The following is a 19,224-nucleotide window of genomic DNA, read 5'->3' as shown; positions in this document are numbered from 1 at the left end:
CTAAAAATAGGGCAAAAAATGGGAAAGGAAAGAAAAAAGAGGGAAGAGTGAGCACAGAGGGAATAAAGCAAAGAGGCTGCAGGGATAGGATTTGGGACAGACTGAGGGACAAGGGGATTTAGGGATCTCTGGGAGGGAATTCCTCCCTCATGGAGCTCCAAGCGAATATCAGGGTGTCCCCGGGGGATTAAAGAATTTCCATGAGAGAATTCCTCCCTCCGAAATCTCCAAGGGAATATGGGAATTACGGGATATCCATGGGGGAATTCCTCTCACAGATCTTTAAGGGAACACCGGGATTAAGGAACCCTTATGAGGGAATTCCTCCCTCATGGAGCTCCAAGGGATATGGCAGTAAGATTAAAGGATTTCCATGAGGGAATTCCTTCCTCAGAGCTCTCCATGGGAACGCCGGGATTAGGGAACCTCCAGGAGGGAATTCCCCCATCGGAGATCTCCATGGGAACGCCGGGATTAGGGAAACCCAGGAGGGAATTCCCCCCTCAGAGATCTCCATGGGAACGCCGGGATTAGGGAAACCCAGGAGGGAATTCCCCCCTCAGAGATCTCCATGGGAACGCCGGGATTAGGGAACCTCCAGGAGGGAATTCCCCCCTCAGAGATCTCCATGGGAACGCCGGGATTAGGGAACCTCCAGGAGGGAATTCCCCCCTCAGAGATCTCCATGGGAACGCCGGGATTAGGGAAACCCAGGAGGGAATTCCCCCCTCAGAGATCTCCGTGGGAATGCCGGGATTAGGGAACCTCCAGGAGGGAATTCCCCCATCGGAGATCTCCATGGGAACGCCGGGATTAGGGAGCCTCCAGGAGGGAATTCCCCCCTCAGAGATCTCCATGGGAACGCCGGGATTAGGGAACCTCCAGGAGGGAATTCCCCCCTCAGAGATCTCCATGGGAACGCCGGGATTAGGGAAACCCAGGAGGGAATTCCCCCCTCAGAGATCTCCATGGGAACGCCGGGATTAGGGAACCTCCAGGAGGGAATTCCCCCCTCAGAGATCTCCATGGGAACGCCGGGATTAGGGAACCTCCAGGAGGGAATTCCCCCCTCAGAGATCTCCATGGGAACGCCGGGATTAGGGAAACCCAGGAGGGAATTCCCCTCACGGCCCTCCCCGGTATAGGGGGGAGGACCCGGACACCACAGGCCGTCGCACACGCCATCCCCGCCTTTCCCTCCCGTCCCACCCGCACCGTCGCTGCCCGCAGGAACCGGGAGCACCCCGAGGGAGCCACACTCACCCCCGCCCCCTTCAGGGCAATCCCCGCGGCGCGAATGGCGGCGTCGGCGGCGACAATGCACGGCTATGGCGGGCGCCGCCGGAACCTCTGCGTCGGGCGGGTGGGGGCCGGGGGGGAGGCGAAAAGAGGAGCGCAGCGGCGCGGGGCTCAGCCAATAGGAACGCTCAGATGCGCAGGGCTCAGCCAATGAGAGCGCGCGGAGGGCGCAGGCGCAGAGCGGACCCGGTGCCGCACTGAGGGAGGTGCGTGGGGGGGCCGGGGGGGCTCGGACGGGGCCGGGGGGGCTCCAGATGGGGCGGGAGGGGCTCGAGGTGGCGCTTGGGGTTGAAAATGGGGCTGGGGGGGTCACAAATTGGGGTCTTGGGGGTGCTCTGGATGGGGAAAGGGAGGCTCCGATCCATGGCCGCGGTGGTCTCGGACCGGGACCGGGGCGTCCGAACGGGGCTGGGGGGGCTCCAGATGGGGCGGGAGGGGCTCGAGGTGGCGTTTGGGGTTGGAGGGTCACAAATTGGGGTCTGCGGGGGGGCTCCGATCCATGGCCGCGGTGGTCTCGGACCAGGAGTGAGGGAAGTCCGGATGGGGCTGAAGGGACTCTAAATGTCCCGGGAGGGACTCAGAATGTCCCGGGAGGGTCTCGAGGTAGAGCATGGGGTTGAGGGGTCACAAACTGGGGCTTGGGGGCTCCTATCCGTGGTCGGGGTGGTCTTGGACTGGGGCCGGGGGGGTCCGGACGGGCCTGGGGAGACTCGAAAGGCGGCGGGAGGGGCTGGAGGTGGAGAGGGGTTGGAAATGGGGCTGGGGGGGTCGCAGCTGGGGGCTTGGAGGGGGCTCAGATCCACGGGCGGTGTTCGAACCGGGGCCTGGCGGCTCCGACCGGCGGCTGGGGCGGGTTCCGTGTCGGGGCTTGGGCTGGGCTCGGACCGGAGCCTGGGGAGGCCCCGAACCGGGGAGCGGCGGGGGCTTGGAGAAAGGGCCGGGAATGGAGGGGCTCGGGCTGGGGGATCCTGTGTTGGATCCTGGGCTGAGCTGGCTCACGAGCGAGACCGGGACCGAGGGAAGGCTCGAGCGGGGCTGGGTTGGGCTCCGGAGCAGAGCAGGGATGTGGAGAGGGAAGGGCTGGAGAGGGAAGGGCTGGTCGGGGGGAGGGGATTGGGGAAATCCAAGAGATTCCTGGATGACACCGAGTTGTGTGGGAGTGTGGGTGCGGAGGGGCTGGGGAATCCTGAGGGAGCTGGGAATGTTCAGCCCAGACAAAAGGAGGCTCAGGGGGAGCTTCTGGGGTCTGGCTCTGCTCCCAGGGAACAGGGACAAGAGGAGAGGGAGATTTTGGTTGGAAATTGGGAGAATTCCTTCATGGAAGTGTCCAAGGGCAGATTGGATCCACCTGGGTTAGTGGGAGGTGTCCCTGCCCTTGGAATGGGATCATCCTTAGGGTCCCTCCCAACCCAAACTGTTAGAGTTCTCTGGAATTCTCTGTTCCATTGGGGTGAGGAGGAGGAAAACTCCTGGGAAGAAGGAAGAGGAAGGGATGGAAGTCCTTGGCAGGAGGGAGGAATTTCACCTTGTGGTGAGGAGGCACAAGTGAGGCTTGGAAATGAAGGAATGAGGTCAGGCCTGGATACTTCACAGCTTGGAGAATCCTAAATTTGGAAATTGTGCATTTATTAATCCTGGACTAGAGTCTTAATTTTAAAAAAAGGGGAGTGACTGGATAGGATTTATAAATTCATTTACTGAGTGTGGCTCCCAGGGGTTTTAAGCTCAGCATTTCCCAGATTGAATTCTGGGATTAAACCACCCTGTGGAATTCTCAGCCGTGCAGGAGGAGAGGAAACAAACAAAAAAAATTGCAGGAAAGTTCTGGCCATCGTTCCCAAAAAACCTGGGAATGAAATGTTGATGGGAACATCACCCATGGATGGTGCCAGCTCCTCCCCCTAATTAACTAATTTGTAATGCTCCTGGTTAATTGGCTGATCTCACCAAAGGTGAATCAGCTCCTTTTTATGGAAGCAGCCCCTGGATGATGTTCCTGGGAAAGAATTCCTGCAAAATCCCCGTGACGCTGCTGATGCCAAGTCCTCATCTCCCTGGTGCTAATCCAGGCCTTGCTGTGGATGGAATTCCAGGATTTTGGGGCAGATGTGGCCAAAAATCGATTATTTCCTAAAAAAAGAGTGTGGATAATGGGAGAGTCCTAATTTGATCTGAGATGGAACATTTTGGGAAGAAGCTGAAGGAATTTCGGTGGAATCCCTCAGGTGTCTCCTGGATGAAGGATTGTGACATTCTCAAGTTTCCAAACCTATTCCTGAATTTACAAAGAATTCAGAAGCAATTTGGGTTTTTTTTGTTTTATTTTTCCACCAATCCCAGCCTTTTCATGGATGTTAAATCCACCTTTCCCTGACAGAAATCCCAGGGGTTCCTGTGGATGGAATTCCAGGATTTTGGGGCAGATGTGGACAAAAATCCAATTATTTCCTAAAAAAAGAGTGTGGATAATGGCAGAGTCCAGATCTGATCTGGGGACAAAAGGGGAGGGAATGTTTTCGGAAGAAATGGAAGGTATTTCTTGTGGAATATTTGGGACAGTGGAAGGTGTTCCCATGGCAGCTGGAACTGGATGATCCTTAAGATCCCTTCCTAAACCATTCCCCGATTCTCATCCTGAAATCCAGGATAATTCTGCCCCTTGGTTTTCCAAGAATTCCAACCATTTGTTTAATGTTGGGGAAAAATACCCTTTTGTTTTCTAATTTGAAATTTAAATTTCTTCTCGGAGAGAGAAGAATTCCCCAGATCTGCTGCTAATGAGAATACCATTATATTGGGAAAAAAAAGGATTTCATTCCCAACTGGATTTTTCCTTGGGAAATAAAAAGGATTTCATTCCCAGCTGGATTTTTCCTTGGGAAATAAAAAGGATTTCATTCCCAGCTGGATTTTTCCTTGGGAAATAAAAAGGATTTCATTCCCAGCTGGATTTTTCCTTGGAAAAAAAAAAAAAAAAAGAAAGAATTTCATTCCCAGCTGGATTTTTCCTTGGGGAAAAAAAAGGATTTAATTCCCAGCTGGAATTTTTCCTTGGAAAAAAGGGATTTCATTCCCAGATGGAATTTTTCCTTGGAAAAAAAGGGATTTCATTCCCAGCTGGAATTTTTCCTTGGAAAATTTGCCCTCAGGCACAGCATGGAGCTGAGTAAAGCTTGGAACTCTCAGGTGAGTCAGGAATCACAAGACTGGAGACAAATCCAGGTATAAAAACCTCGGGAAGTGACGGCTTCGCCTGTGCTGCCCTGCCAGGCCTTGGATTCATTTCTTATTCAATACAAATCCTGGAATTTTTAAGGAATTTTCATTTTGGGAACAGCCTCTGTTGTGTTTTCCTTTAGCTTCAAGTTTGTTTTTTTTTTTTGTTTTTTTTTTTTTTTTTTTTTTTTGTTTTTTTTTTTTTTTAATTTGGAAGAGAAAAAACTCTGAGGGAAAAAAATTCCTCCCTGAGGGGGAAAAATGCTCCTGGAGAATTCCATGGATAAAAATCCAGGTAAGAAACTTGGGATAAGGATCAAGAAGAGCTTCTTTTAATTTATAATTAGGTATAAATCCTTGATTTTTAAAGGAATTTTCATTTTGGGAATGGCCTTAGTTGTATTTTCCTTTAGATTTTTGTTTCCTTGGTGAAAACTTGGGGAAAAAGCCCCTAATGGAAAAAATTCCTCCCTGAGAATTCCATGGATACAAATCCAGGTAAGAAACTTGGGATAAGGATCAAGAAGAGCTTATTTTAAATTATTATTAAAGATAAATCCATTATATTTTAAGGAATATTCATTTTGGGAATGGCCTCAATTGTATTTTCCTTTGGAATTTTTTCCCGGCTGAAAACTTGAAAAATCCTGTGGGAGAAAATTCCTTCCTGAGAGGAAAAAGTCCTCCCTGAAAATTCCATGGATCAAAATCAGATAAGAAACTTGGGATAAGGCTCAGGAAGAACTTATTTTAATGAATTAACTATAAATCCTTGACTTTTTTAAAGGAATTTTCATCTTGAGAACAGTCTTGGTTGTATTTTCCTTTGGATTTTTTCCCTTGCTGAAAACTTGGCTGTAACCACTCCTTGAAATCAGATTTTCCTGTGATTTTGCTCCCTCTGTTTTCCCACAATTTTCTCCAGGGTTATGGATTTACTGGATCAAAAGAGGCAGAGAATTTTCACTTTGAATTCCAATTTTTTTGTCAATTTATGGCTGTTTTTTTTTCCATTTCATCTCTAAAATTTCAAAAAATTATTAAAAATCTATGGAAATAAGGGATGGAAACCAAATAAAGGAGTTTTTTGTAAAGAGCGTGGACTAATCCTTATCTCTTAATTATATTGAAAGATTGAGTGTATTTAATTAAAATAAATAGTTTAAAAATTATTTAACTTGAAATTATTTATTAAAAATAATAATTAAAAAAATCTCTGGAACTGAACTTTTTAAGGAATTAATGATGCAGCAGCCTGAAAACACTGGGAGATCTCAGGGTGGGATCAGGAATTCAGCATTCCTGAAGAAGGAATTTTTTGTTTTCCTGAGAATTCCTCAACTTTTCCTGGAGGGAGCAGGCTGGTGTGGAATTAAGGAGCGTAATTAGTGGGCACCTCATTAATGGCACAGCAGAATTCCAGAGCTCCTGGAATTCATCCGTGATCCCATGGAATACCAAAGCCTTGGAGAGGATGATGGATCGTGGAGCAATGAAATCCCAGTGATGTCATCAGCATTCCCAAATTAATGCTGGGATGGAACCAGGCCTTGATGCTGGAAACCACAGCCATGAGGAAGATATTCCAGGAAAATTCCAACCCTTGGTTCCAAGAAACTTCTGGAAGTGTGGCGAGAAGCCATTCCATGGGTGGAATTGCCCATTCCAAAGTTGGGATTGTTTGGATGGAAGGAATTCCTGAGGAATTCTGGGAATTCCCAGAAAATACTGGGATTTCCTGGAGAATATTGACAAATCCTGGAGAATACTGGGAATTCCTGGAGAATTCTGGGAAACTGCAGAGAATACTGGGATTTCCTGGAGAATATTGACAAAATCCTGGGGAATACTGGGATTTCCTGGAGAATTCTGGGAAATTGCAGAGAATACTGGGATTTCCTGGAGAATACCGGGAAATCGTGGAGAATACTGGGAATTACAGAGGAATACTGACAATTTCTGGAGATTTCCTGAAATGTTATTAAAGTGCCTAGATGTTGAGATGCCAGAGGGGAAGGGGAGTGAGCAGGGATTTAAAGAGGGATGAGCTGGAATTTTGGGATATCCTGGATTTTCTTCAGTATCTATTGATCTATGGGAAGCTGAGGATGAGCTGGGAATGGGAATATTTCCAGGATGTGAATAGAATTCTTGGGAAAATGCCTGGCCAGTGATATTGACAGCCATTTACAGCAGAAATCTGTAATTTGGGGATATGCTGGATTTTCCTCAGTGCCTGTTTGTCTGTGGGAAGCTGAGATGAGATAGGAATGGGAATGATATGGATGGAATTATTGGGAACATGGGGTGGCCGGTGGTGTTGATGGGCTTTTCCAGAGGAAATCTGGAATTTTGGGCTATCCTGGATTTTTCTCAGTGCCTGTTGGATCTATGGGAAGCTGAGATGAGCTGGGAGTGGGAGTATTCGAGGATATGAATGGAATTATTGAGAAAATGCATGATGGGCTTTTCCAGAGCACATATTCCTGTGGTTAGAAATGCTTCCCAAATTCCTTGGATATCCAGCTGAAAAGAGCCAGGAGCCAGATTAATTAATGTGTGTTTATTCAGGATTCCTGCTTTTTTCCTCTTGGATTGTAGTGTCTCCTGCTGGATTGGAGAGCATTTCCCTGGGAGAGGAGGCTGGGAAGAGCGAGCTGATGAACGAGGACATCCGGATCCATTCCTGGCCTTGCTCCTACTACCTGGACGCCAGCAAACAATGGGTCCCTGGGAAGCTCTCCCTGACTCCCGTTTCCATCAAATTCACGGCTGACAAAACGGGAGAGCTCCTGGTGGATTTCCATCTTTCCGGGATCAGCGAGATCAAGAAGGAATCTTCCCATTTAATCTTCAGCTCCCTCACCATCCTGGAGAAGAGCACCAAGCACTGGTTCAGCTCCCTGCATCCCAACAGGAATGTGGTGTTCAACATCCTGGAGCATTTCTGGAGGGAGCAGCTGATGTCCAGCCAGGAGGCCGGAGCGGGAGCGGCTTTGGAATCCAGCAAGGGCAAGGAATTAACGGGAATGTTGGAGGGATCCCAGAAACGCCTGGAGGACACGGCCAAGGTGCTGCATTCCCAGGGGGAACAGTTCGACAACATCATGAGGGGACTCCACAAGATCGAGGGGGACATGGATGTGGCTGACAGGTTCGGAATGGGAACGTTCCCGGAGCTGGAAATGGTTTGGTGGGCCTGGAATTTTTAGGGGAGGTCTTCAGGAAATGAAAATGGGTTTTTCATTGGAAGGATGGAGCAGCTCCATGAGGAAAGATTGAGGGAGTTGGGAATGCTCACTTGGAGAAGGGAAAAATCCAGGGAGAGCTCAGAGGCCCTTGCAGGGCCTGAAGGGGCTCCAGGAGAGCTGGAGAGGGACTGGGGACAAGGGATGGAGGGACAGGACACAGGGAATGGCTCCCACTGCCAGAGGGCAGGGATGGATGGGATACTGGGAATTAGGAATTCCTGGCTGGGATGAAATTCCCAGAGCAGCTGTGGCTGCCCCTGGATCCCTGGCAGTGCCCAAGGCCAGGCTGGAGCAGCCTGGGGCAGTGGGAATTCCCTGCCTGTGGAATGGGATCATCCTTAGGATCCCTTCCAATCCAAGCCTTTTGTGTCCCTGGGCTCAGGGGATGTTGGGAATTCAGGAGTGCCACAATCTCCTTCCTCCTGCCTGTGCCCTGCTCCGTAGGAATAAAATCAGGATAAGTGGAGCTGAGCAGTGTTTGCAGTGCCCAGCCCTGCTGCCATTCCTGGGTAATCCGGAGCTGTGCTGGCTTTTTTTCCCACCTTTTCCTTCCCGCCCTTTTTTCCCCACCGTTTTTCCTTCACAATTTTTTTTTCCCTCACGATTTTTTTCCCTGCCATTTTCTGCCCTTGGTTTTTTCCCTTCCCTATCTTCCCACCTTTTTTTCCTTTCTCACCATCTTTTTCCCTCACCATTTTTCCCCCTTCCATTTTTCTTTCCCTCTGTTTTTTCCCTCTCCTTTTTCTGCCCTTTTTTCCTTTCCCACCCTCTTTTCTTCCCTCCCTTTTCCCCCACAGCTTCCCTGGAAAACCTTTGCCTTGATTTTCTAGGAATATCCTCAAGCCTTTAAAAAACTTTGGATTTAATGGGAAAGAAGCTGGAATTGGGAATTTTGGGCCAGCTCATGGCAGGATTGGAATATCCAATATTCCAACGCCTGGGAAAAGCAGGAATTGGCAGGAGTGGGAACAGCCAGGCTCCTGGGGAATATTTGTGCCAAGTATTTCCTTATCTTGGAACCTTCTGGATAAAATTCCAGCAGGAGCGAAGGGAATGCAGCTCTGGAGGAGAGGAAAGGAATTGGAAAGGTCTCGGAGTGCGGGAAGGGACTTGGAATTCCATGGATTCAAGGGTGGCTAAACATTACCCAGCTTGGAGCTGCAGGAGGGAATTCCAGAGGGCTCTTCCCAGGTTTTATTGAATTTGTGGAGCAGGGAATTCCTGGGAGTGTCCCAAAGTTTTAATGGACTTAAAACAGCGAGTGAAAATAGAATTAAATTGGGATTTTAGGGATGATTATTGTTGGTTTTCCCTTGAAAAAACTGGGAATAATTTCCTTTGGCACGGGAGCTGAAGCTGAACAGTTCCAGCCTTGGCTCCCTTCCCTGTTTGCTGGGAATGTTTTCCTTAGGGAGCTGTACCAGCACTGCTGGAAAGGTGGGGTCTGGATACTTCTGGGAAGTTTCTGCTGGATTTTGGAGCCTCAAGCTGGAATTTTTAGTGTTTTATCTGGGAATTTGGGTGTGGAGCAAAGGAAAAGGTATCAGGCTGAAGAAGTAAAGGAAAAGGAACAGCAAAAGGCCTTGGATGGGCAGGAGTGGGAATATTGAGGAACGGATACGTGGAAATGGGCCTGGAAAAACCCACTTCCGTTCCTTCCCTCCCAGCTGGGATTCTGGGAGTTTTTCCGATGGATTAGGAGAAGGTGGAGTTTGAACTGCCTGCACCCTGGGAAATTGTGAATGGGTTTGAGGAGGGATTAAGGAATTTCCATGTCTGTGGGGATTTTCTTTGAACTGCTATAATATCCAGAGCTTTTCCCTCTCCCAACCCTCCCTTCCCTCTTCCAGGCTGTTGACAGAGCTGGAATCTCCTTCCTGGTGGCCCTTCAGCACCAAACTCTGGAAAACCCCTCTGGAAGCGAAGCCCAAGGAAACCCCCGCAGCTCCCGATCCCAAAACCCAGGAAGGAATCCTGCTGCGAATTCCCGTGATTATCACCCACAGGACAGACTCCAACGCCAAGCCGGGAAAACTCACGGTGCTTCCCTCTGGCCTGGAAATCAAGGATTGCAATTCCCAGCTCCTGCACCGCTTCGAATCCCGGGACGTGGATGATATCCGGGTGCACACTCCCTACGAGATCAGCATCCGGCAGAGGTTCATCGGCAAGCCCGACACTTCCTACCGGCTCCTGGCGGCACGGATGCCAGAGGCCATTCCCATCCTGGAGATGCAGTTCAGCAAGAAAATCCAGTTTTTGGAGGATGCTCTTGGATTTGCCGGAGCCAGGAAGTCTCCTCAGGCGGATTTAGGAACGTCCATCTGGCAGGCAGGTGGGTGCCAGGGGATTCCAGGCTCCAAAGGTTTTTCCAAGGAGTGTTCCAGAGGCAAATTGGCCCCGCACTGAGTCCATGGTGAGGATAAATCCAAGGAATAAACTCAAGGTGGCTTCAGAGCCATTGGCACTGCTGCTGCTTTTCCTGGAGTTAATTTCCAGCTGGAAGGGAATATCCAATATTCAATAGCCAATAATTAACACCCAATAATTACTATCCAATACCTGCTAATTAATACCCAGTATCCCTTATCCAATATCCAGTATCCCGTGTCCAATACCCAGTGTTTAATATCCAGTATCCCATATCCAGTATCCCATATTCAGTGTCTAATATGCCATATTCAATATCCCAAATCCAATATTTATAATTGATATTGCATATTCCATATCCAATGTTTAATATCCCATATCCAATGTTTAATCCTATTAATATCCTACATCCAATATCCAGTGTTTAATATCCCATATCCAGTATCCCATATCTAATGTATAATATTTAATATCCCATATCCAGTATGCAATATCCAGTGTTTAATATCCAATATCCTATATGCATTATCCCATATCCAACATCCAATATTCAACAGTCAATATTCAGCATCCAATATCCAATATTTAATAACTGATATTGCATATTCCATATCCAATGTTTAATATCCCTTATCCAATATATAATATTTAATATACCACATCCCATATCCAATATCCCATATCCAATATCCCATATCCAATATCCCATATCCAATATCCCATATCCAGTATCCCATATCCAATATCCCATGTCCAATATCCAGTATTTGTATTAAACCTTTAATTCCCTTAAATCCTGAATATTTACCCCAAATATCCAGGAATCTTCATTTAAAACATGGGATAAACCTGATTTTTCCAGATTAAAAACCCAGGATTTTGTTATTAGACAAGTCCAGGTGTGGGAATTCCAGAGAATTTGGAATAATTTTAAGAAAACTTTGGAGACTGAAAATTCCCAACAAGAAAATTGACATTCCCTACTATTAATCCTAAAATCCTAGGATAGGTTTTTTTAACCCAACCTTAGGAATTTTCAACAGCCTGGAATTTATTCCTCCCACCGTCCCCGAATCCTACTTTTCCCCCTAATTTTTAATCCCAAAGGAGCAAAGAAAAGACGGATCCAGTACCAAAAACAACTGGAAAATTGGGATAAATTCATAAATCCACCATTTTCTGGTTGGAATTCCAGCAGGGAAGGAAATATCCTGTTTTTGAGGAATATTCCAGCTTGGAAAGGCTGCTTGATTTTTTTTAAGGAAGTGAATTTTGGCCTCTGGAATTTTCTGTTATTCCAAAAGAGTCCCAGTTCCTGATGGAATTCCAGGAGATTATTGAATCTCCAGCCCTTTTCCAGAGGTTTTCCTGCTGTTTTCCAGCTGGATTTTGTTCTCCTTCGCTGGTTAATTTAGAAAACCTTGGGAAGCAGAGGGGAGCTGATGAAAATCCTGACTTTTCCTGGTTTTTCTGGGTTTATCTTGGATTTGTCACCGTTCCCATTCTGTCACAAGGTGGCACTCATGGACCGTGTGGGATCCTTTGGGATTTTTCCCTGGAAAACTGATTTTTTCCTTCTTTTTTGCCATTTTTCTCAAATCAGGAGGGAAAAAAACCCCATTTTTTTCTGTTCCTGTCTCTGTGTTTTCCAATAGGGAATTGATCCAAGGAATTTTGGGATAAATATCCCTGCAGGACATGGAAATCTTTGGGAAAATTCTGGATTTTCCCTCAAAACTGCCACAATCCCACTTGGATCTCTTGTTTACACCAATCCTGCCCTTGGTTTATGCATGAATTTATGGAATTAAATTCCCAAAAAAATCCATTTTGGCTTCATTCCATGTGGAAAAGGAATTTAGGGAATAATTTTTATCCAATACCTACTGGCTATTTTTATTTTAAAATTATTATTATTAATAATTAATTTATTTATTTTCAGTGTTTTTTTCTGGAACTTTTTTAGCTGCTTTACACTTTTCCCCAGCTTTTTTTTTTAGGGATAAACATTAAAATTTTGGAGCAGCTTTGATCCAGTTTTATCACAAAAAGCAACTGAGAATTCCCAGGATTAAAAACCTGGATTCAAATCCTAAATTCTATCTGCAGTTGCATCATTAATCCTGGATTAAATTCCCAGATTAATTCACAAGTTAAAATTCTCAGATTTTTAACCCTGGAGAGGTTGAATTTTAATTCCCCTACTTATTCTTGTGAACAAATTCCCCGATCATTTGGATTTTCCAGAAATTCCTGGGAAAATTGGGTGGATTTTTGTCTTTGACAGAAATAAACCCAATTATCCCTGATTTTCAGCCAGTTCTATCCCTAAAAATTTCCTGTGAATTCCAGCTCTCCTTCCCATGTTGGCATTGCCATGTTTTCTTCCTTATTCCAGGAATTCTTCCTGTCGTCAGTGGGTGAATGGTTGGGAAGGATGGAGGGGTTGATTTTCATGGAATAATTAACAGATGGCTGTTGGGAATTTTGTGGGAATTTTGTCATTCCCAGTTTTCCTGATGGAAAGCAGCACGTGAATCTCAAAGAAACAATGCCTGGTTCTTCCCCCTTTGGAAAACAAGGATAACAAGGGAAAACATCCTTGTTTTCCATTTGGATGGAAGCTGAATCCAGGGATTGCAAGGATTGGGAGTTAGTAGGAATTCTTGAGAGGGATTTAGGGTATGGTGCTTTTAGGGCAGCTTTTCCTAAGGAAGAGTGGTTGGGATTGATGGGATATTTGGGAAGGAATTCCTGCCTGGGATGGAATTCCCACAGAGGCTGTGGATCCTTGGAAGTGTCCAAGGAAAGTTTGGAGCACCTTGGGATAGTGGGAGGTGTGGAATGGGATCATCCTTGAGGTCCATCCCATCCCTAATCCTGGGATAATCCTGGTTTGTGGCTTGGGAATGTGTTGCTCTGCTCCCACGAATCCTCACATTCCAAATATTTTCCAAAGGCTCCCTAAATAAGAAATAAAATTAAAAAAAATAATGACTTAAAAAAACCCCATAAAATAACATAAATAGCATAAAAATAAAGGTAAAATAACAAAACATAAATAAAATGAGGAAAAAGTAAAATAAAAGAGAAAAAATAAGGAGAAAATTTAAGAGAAAAGAGAAAAAGAGAAATTGTAAGGAATACACTTCGAATATTCCCAGAAAACCAGAATTTAATGGGAAAAATTGGATCCTGATTCCTTCCATATTCCTGTGGAGCAAAGCACAGCTCAACCGCTTTGATCCCAGAATTCCAGAACAATCCTTAAGGATTCCTCAAGAAGCAATTCTGTTATCCCAAGCTACCCTTGGACATTCCCAGGAATTCCCCAGCTTCTCTGGGAATTCCTGAAGCTTCCCCTCCTTTCCAGGCAGAAATTTTTCCTTAATATGGAATTTCTCTGGCAGCCACGGGATTCCTGGGAGCCGCGGTGAATCCCGGATTTCCGGCGGGAAGCGCCGAAGGGATGGACAAGGAGCAGGTGCAGCTGCAGAAAATATCCCAGGAGGAAGCCAAGGAGCTCCGACAGGTAAAAATGGGGATGAAATTTCACAGAATTCCCGGAATGACCAGGTTGGAAGAGACCTTCAAGATCATCGAGTCCAACCCGGCCTCAACTCCTCAACTCAACCCTGGCACCCAGTGCCACATCCAGGCTTTGTTAAACACATCCAGGGATGGGGACTCCACCACCTCCCCGGGCAGCCATCCCAGAACTTTATCACCCTTTCTGTGGAAAACTTTTTCCTTATCTCCAACCTAAACTTCCCTTGGAGCAGCTTGAGGCTGTGTCCTCTGGTTCTGTCAGTTCCTGGAGAAAGAGCCCAAGCCCACCTGAGCACAGCCACCTTTCAGGAGCTGTGGAGAGTGATGAGGTCACCCCTGAGTCTCCTTTTCCCCAGGCTGAGCACCCCCAGCTCCCTCAGCCGTTCCTCACAGGGTTTGTGTTCCCAGCCCCTCTCCATCCTCGTTGCCTGTGGGGAGCACTGGACTCCAGGACGGTTTGGATGGATGGAGACAAGAGATCTCTGAAGTCAGGTCTTAGAAGATGTGGTTTATTATAAAGGGTGAAGGGCCCTGCGAGGAGTTGCCAGCCGCAACTCGTGGCAGGCCCAGGGAGAGAGAGGGAGAGAGGGAGCGAGGGTTCCAGGTGAGGGTCCCAGGGGAAGATCCAAGAGAGCATCCGGTCCCTCGGGCACACCTTATCATGGGTCTTCAAGGTGGGCTGGAGCAGGACTTGGGCCAATGGGGTTACAGATACCTGATACTTCAGGGGAGGGTCACAGGTGTGGGATGAACATTGGGGGTGAGACAGAACCTTTGGACCTATCTGTAGGTAAAGGGCATTGTTTAATCAGAAGGGGGGATTGCTTTCAACCTGGCTATACTGTTGTTTTCGAGTTGTTCAGCAATTAAGGTTTGGTATCTCAAATCTTGTTCTCATCTCAATATCTCTATTTTCCAAATCTTTTGCCAGGCAATCATATTTATAAGGTTTTCCTATTTCGTCTTCCCCAGCAGTTGCCACCTCTGGACGCGCTCGAGCGTCCCAAGGTCCTTCCCAAACTGAGGGGCCAGAGCTGGGCACAGCACTCGAGGTGTACCCTCATCTGTGCCAGGTACAGGGGTAGAATGACCTCCCTGCTCCTGCTGGCCACACCGTTCCTGATCCAGGCCAGGAGCCACTGGCCTTTTGGCCACCAGGGCATGCTGCTGGCTCATGTCCAGCCTGCTGTCCCTCGGGTCCCTCTTGCCTGGGCACTGTCCAGCCCTGCCGTGCCCAGCCTGTAACACCGCAGGGAGTTATTGTGGCCAAAATTTTGCAGGACTGGGCACTTGGACTTGTTAAACTTCGCCTTGTTAGACTCGGCCCATCCCTCCAACCGTTCCAGGTGTCCCTGCAGAGCCCTCCTGCTTTCCAGCAGATGGGCACAGCTCCCAGCTCGGTGTCATCTGCAGATTTACTGGTGAAAGGCTCAATCCCCTCATCCGTGTCGTCAATAAAGATATTGAATTTTTAGGATAGGAATTGTTGAATTCCTTCATTTCATTGTTGCCTTCCTCAAATATTTCTGCAAATCAAATTCCCATGGGATTATTGCAAATATTCCTCAAGTTTGGGATGGAAATTCCTGGGTAATTTTTCATTTGGTTTGGATATTTTGCTGCAAATCCTTGAATTGATTGGAATGTGACCTATGGAAATTCCCGATTTTAATAATTTGATTCCAGAAATTTGGGGATTTCCCCTCTGATGTCTTATTCCAGAAAAATCCACAAAAAACAGAGAGAATTTTGATTTAGGAAATCAATGTGGATTCCAGGAAATGAAGGAATTTTTTTCCTGATATTTCACTGCAAAAAAAAAAAAAAATTTTCAAGGAATGCCATCAGATATTTTCCATAAATGGATTTTTCAGGAATTTCTCTCATGGAACTTCATGGGAAAAATTCCTCTTTTTAATTTGTTCCCTCTGACTTCTTATTTTTTCTGAATTCTTTGCTAATTCATTTGCCTGCAGTTTTCTAGCTATTTTATTGGATTGTATTTCATGGTATTTTATAGTGATTTATTTTGGGTTTTTTTAATTTTATTTTTATTTTGAAATTTTATTTTAATTTTTGATTATTTTTAAATTTATGATATTTAATGTTATTTCCTTTTGTTTTATTTCATTTATTTTGTTTTATTTAGATTTTATTTTTATTTTTCTTTTCTATTTGTTATTTATGTTGTTTTATGTTATCTTATTTTTTAAATCATTATTTAAAAATTTTATTTTTCTATTTATTTGATTTTATTTGATTTTAATTTATTTTAATTTTATTTCTATTATTTGTGTTATGTTACTCTCTTATTTTATATTTAAATAGAATTGTTTTTAATTTTTTTATTTTATTCCTTTTAAATTGTATTTATTTTATTTTTATTTTATTTATATTTTCTATTATTTTTAAAATTTTTGTTCCTTCTTTTATGCTTTATTTCTTTGATTTTATTTGAATTTTATTTATTTCATTTTATTTTTTTATAATGGGAAAAATATCCTGCCCGAGGACAGGGATGGATGGGATATTGGGAAGGAATTCCTGCCTGGGATGGAATTCCCAGAGCAGCTGTGGCTGCCCCTGGATCCCTGGCAGTGCCCAAGGCCAGGCTGGACCTTGGGTTCACCATGGGATGGTGGGAGGTGTCCCTGCTTGAAACTGGATGATCCTCAAGGTCCCTTCCCACCCAAATTTTGGGATTCTGGGATGTCAAGCCATGAATTATCCCGTTGCTCCCTAACCGCGAGCTCTCTGTGTTTCCCTCTGGCAGATCCTGAAGAAGCTCAAGGGCCTGGCCCTGGAGACGGAAGCGGAGCTGGAAAGGCAGGACGAGGCCCTGGATTCCATCAGCAGCTCCGTGGACCGCGCCACGCTCACCATCGATCGGCAGAACCGCAGGATGAGGAAGCTGACGTAACTTCCCGGCGGGAACGGGAACGCCGGGAAGAGTGGAAGGGTGGGGGAGCTGGGGTTTTCAGGACTGGTTTTTCCAGAGACACTTTGGGAGGGATTTGGGATGAGGTTTGGAAAATGGTGCTGCTGGGGGTGAGTTCCTGAGAGGACTGAAGTGGTTCCTGGACTTGGATGATGGTTGGATCTTGGATGAGATTTGGGCCTTGGACAGTGTTTGGATCTTGGACAGTGTTTGGATCTTGGATCATGACTGGATCTTGGATCATGACTGGATCTTGGATCATGACTGGATCTTGGAGGATGGTTGGATCTTGAATGGTTGGATCTTAGATGAGGGTTGAACCTTGCATAATATTTGGATTTTGGATGAGGTTTGCATGTTGGATGATGACTGGATCTTGGAGGAGGTTTGGATCTTGGATCATGGTTGGATGTTGGATGAAGTTTGGGTCTTGGACAGTGTTTGGATTTTGGATGATGGTTGGATCTCAGATGGCAGTTGGATCTTGGATGAGGTTTGGATCTTGGATCATGGTTGGATCTTGGATCATGGTTGGATTGTGCATGATGATTGGATCTTGGATCATGTTTGGATCTTGGACAGTGTTTGGATTTTGGATGATGGTTGGATCCTGGATGGTTGGATCTTGGATCGGGTTTGGATCTTGGACCACGATTGGATCGTGCATGATGGTTGAATCTTGGATGAGGGTTGGACCTTGGATCACGTTTGTATCTTGGACAGTGTTTGGGTTTTGGATGATGGTTGGATCCTGGATGGTTGGATCTTTGATCAGGTTTGCGTCTTGGATCATGGTTGGATCTTGGATGAGGTTTAGGTCGTGGATGAGGTTTGGAAGCTTTTTTTGGGTGGAAAGATCCAAATTTCCAATTGGGATGAAGCAGAACTTGTGGATTCTCCACTGCCAAACCCTGTAAATAGGAAGGGATGTGACAAAACCTGACTTAATTAATTAATTCATTCATTCATTCATGTGCTTTTTCATTTTGCTGCTTTCCAGCCCATGAATTCCCTCTCCAGCTCTTTCCCTAAAATCCTTAGGAGCCGATCCTGATTTTTTTATTTATTTGCACTCAGTGGTGATGAAACATTTCAAGGCTTTTCCAGAATTCCTTAAAAAAGGGAATATTTTCAATTAAAGTCTGAAATTTGCACTTGGCTCTGTTGAGAGCAGAGATTCCCCTCCTAAGTTATTGAAATTCCATAGGAAAAATTCCCATTTCATCAATTCCTACCTTTTCCAGCTATTTTACCTCCAAGGAGCCGCTGTTAAATATCTTTTAAAAATTATTTTTTTAGATTTTAATTTAAGTATTTTCGGTGTTGCTTTCAAATCCAACACTTCCAGTGCAATATTTTTAAACAGTGAAGCTTCAAATCCTTGGATTCCTTGGGAATTTTTCCCATTTTTTTTGGAATCCAGCCTAATTTTGGGAGAAAAAGACACCAAACCATGTCGAGGGTGTTGTTTGCAAGGTTTGTATTTCTTCAGCTTAGTTAGAACTGGAGTAAAATTTATTCCAAGTTTTTCCTGGCATGCACTTTATTGGAAAATCCAGTGATAATTCCATATTCATCAATTATTTCCTGGGAATAAAATCCCCTCGGAACTTCTGCTGTTGTTTCCCGCCACCAAATCGCTACTGGTTTACTGAGAGTGGAAAAGGAACTTCCCACACCTCATTTTTCCATGGATTTTGCACCAAATCCATGTTTGTTGAGGCTGGGATGGGAACTGGGCGTGGGATGAGTCCAACCCAGAATTGCCGAAAGGAAATCTTCTGGATTTGAGTGGTTTTTGGGTGTTCTTTGTGCCATATTTTTTATTGTTGTGGGGTTTTAGCACCAACTCCGTATTTTGTGGGTTGTGTTGAGTCCAACATATCCCAAAAAACTTGGAATATTCCTTGGAAAACCCACCCTGGAGCTGTACATTGGCTTAATTCCATGTGCCAGAAGGATTTTCCACTTGTAATTCCTTCTTATTAAATCTCTTGGAATTGTGATTTTCTCTCCTGTCTTCACTTGGCTGGGAATTTGCGGGAAAAATTCATCCCTGTTTTTCTGCGGAATGGAATTTCATGGATTCTGTGGAGTTGGACTTTAGGATGGCTTTATTTGGTATTAAAAATATGGAAAATATTCCCTGCTGGAAGGTGGCTCTGGATGAGTTTTAATCTTCCAACCCAAACCATTCCGGAATTCCGTGATCTTCAGCGAGGCTGGGAAGAGTGGCTGATATTCCAGACGGACCTCAAAATCCTGGAAAAATGGGCTGGTGGGATCCTCATGGATTTAGCAGGAAGAAATCCTGCCCTGGGGAGGACCAGTCCTGGTAATCGGGACATACTGGGAACACCCAGCTGGAAAACAGGAGCTGGAGGTGCTGCTGGATGGAATTCTCAAATGGATTGGGTTGGAAGGGATTTTTTAGGATCATCCAGCCCCATCCCCAGGGACATTTACCACTATCCCAGGGTGCTCCAAGCCCTTTTTTCCATGAGATGTGGATTGGAATGGGATGATCCTTAAGATCCCTTCCATCCCAAACCATTCCGGGATTCTTTGTGCCGTATTCCCGACTCCTTTTGTGGGCTGTAG

At 45.6% G+C, this 19,224-nt stretch overlaps 1 protein-coding gene and 1 long non-coding RNA gene across 10 annotated transcripts; both read left to right on the top strand.

The window, feature by feature from the left end:
• Positions 1-1,419: 1,419 nt before the first annotated feature.
• On the top strand, positions 1,420-18,629 carry SNAP47 (synaptosome associated protein 47). 9 transcript variants are annotated; one of them, XR_010994413.1, is made up of 6 exons: positions 7,092-7,669; positions 9,617-10,101; positions 13,547-13,668; positions 16,459-16,755; positions 17,094-17,116; positions 17,399-18,629. XR_010994413.1 is itself a non-coding variant. In XM_068176285.1 (5 exons), the coding sequence occupies exons 2-5, from the start codon at positions 7,176-7,178 to the stop codon at positions 16,603-16,605; spliced, it is 1,248 nt and encodes a 415-aa protein (XP_068032386.1). In that variant the 5' UTR covers positions 1,420-1,505; positions 7,117-7,175; the 3' UTR covers positions 16,606-16,879. The 9 variants fall into 9 exon arrangements, 2 of the variants coding, with proteins under 2 accessions (XP_068032386.1, XP_068032378.1); XM_068176285.1 differs by lacking the exons at positions 17,094-17,116; positions 17,399-18,629 and adding an exon at positions 1,420-1,505 and having other exon boundaries at positions 7,117-7,669; positions 16,459-16,879; XM_068176277.1 differs by lacking the exons at positions 17,094-17,116; positions 17,399-18,629 and adding an exon at positions 2,752-2,844 and having other exon boundaries at positions 7,117-7,669; positions 16,459-16,880.
• On the top strand, positions 4,817-6,979 carry LOC137464780 (uncharacterized). The gene is made up of 3 exons (XR_010994419.1): positions 4,817-5,013; positions 5,229-6,595; positions 6,893-6,979. It is a non-coding gene; the product is annotated as an uncharacterized lncRNA (long non-coding RNA).
• Positions 18,630-19,224: the final 595 nt, after the last annotated feature.

This window comes from Anomalospiza imberbis, chromosome 1, assembly GCF_031753505.1.
Source record: "Anomalospiza imberbis isolate Cuckoo-Finch-1a 21T00152 chromosome 1, ASM3175350v1, whole genome shotgun sequence".
NCBI classification, from domain to species: Eukaryota; Metazoa; Chordata; class Aves; order Passeriformes; family Viduidae; genus Anomalospiza; species Anomalospiza imberbis.
Note: the sequence above shows the minus strand (reverse complement) of the source record. Positions and strands in the feature narration are given on the sequence as shown.

Coding starts and splice junctions, on each gene's coding strand:
- SNAP47 (XM_068176277.1), top strand. Junction 7,670..9,616: donor GACATGGATGTGGCTGACAG/GTTCGGAATGGG, acceptor TCCCTCTTCCAG/GCTGTTGACAGAGCTGGAAT. Junction 13,669..16,458: donor AAGCCAAGGAGCTCCGACAG/GTAAAAATGGGG, acceptor TCCCTCTGGCAG/ATCCTGAAGAAGCTCAAGGG.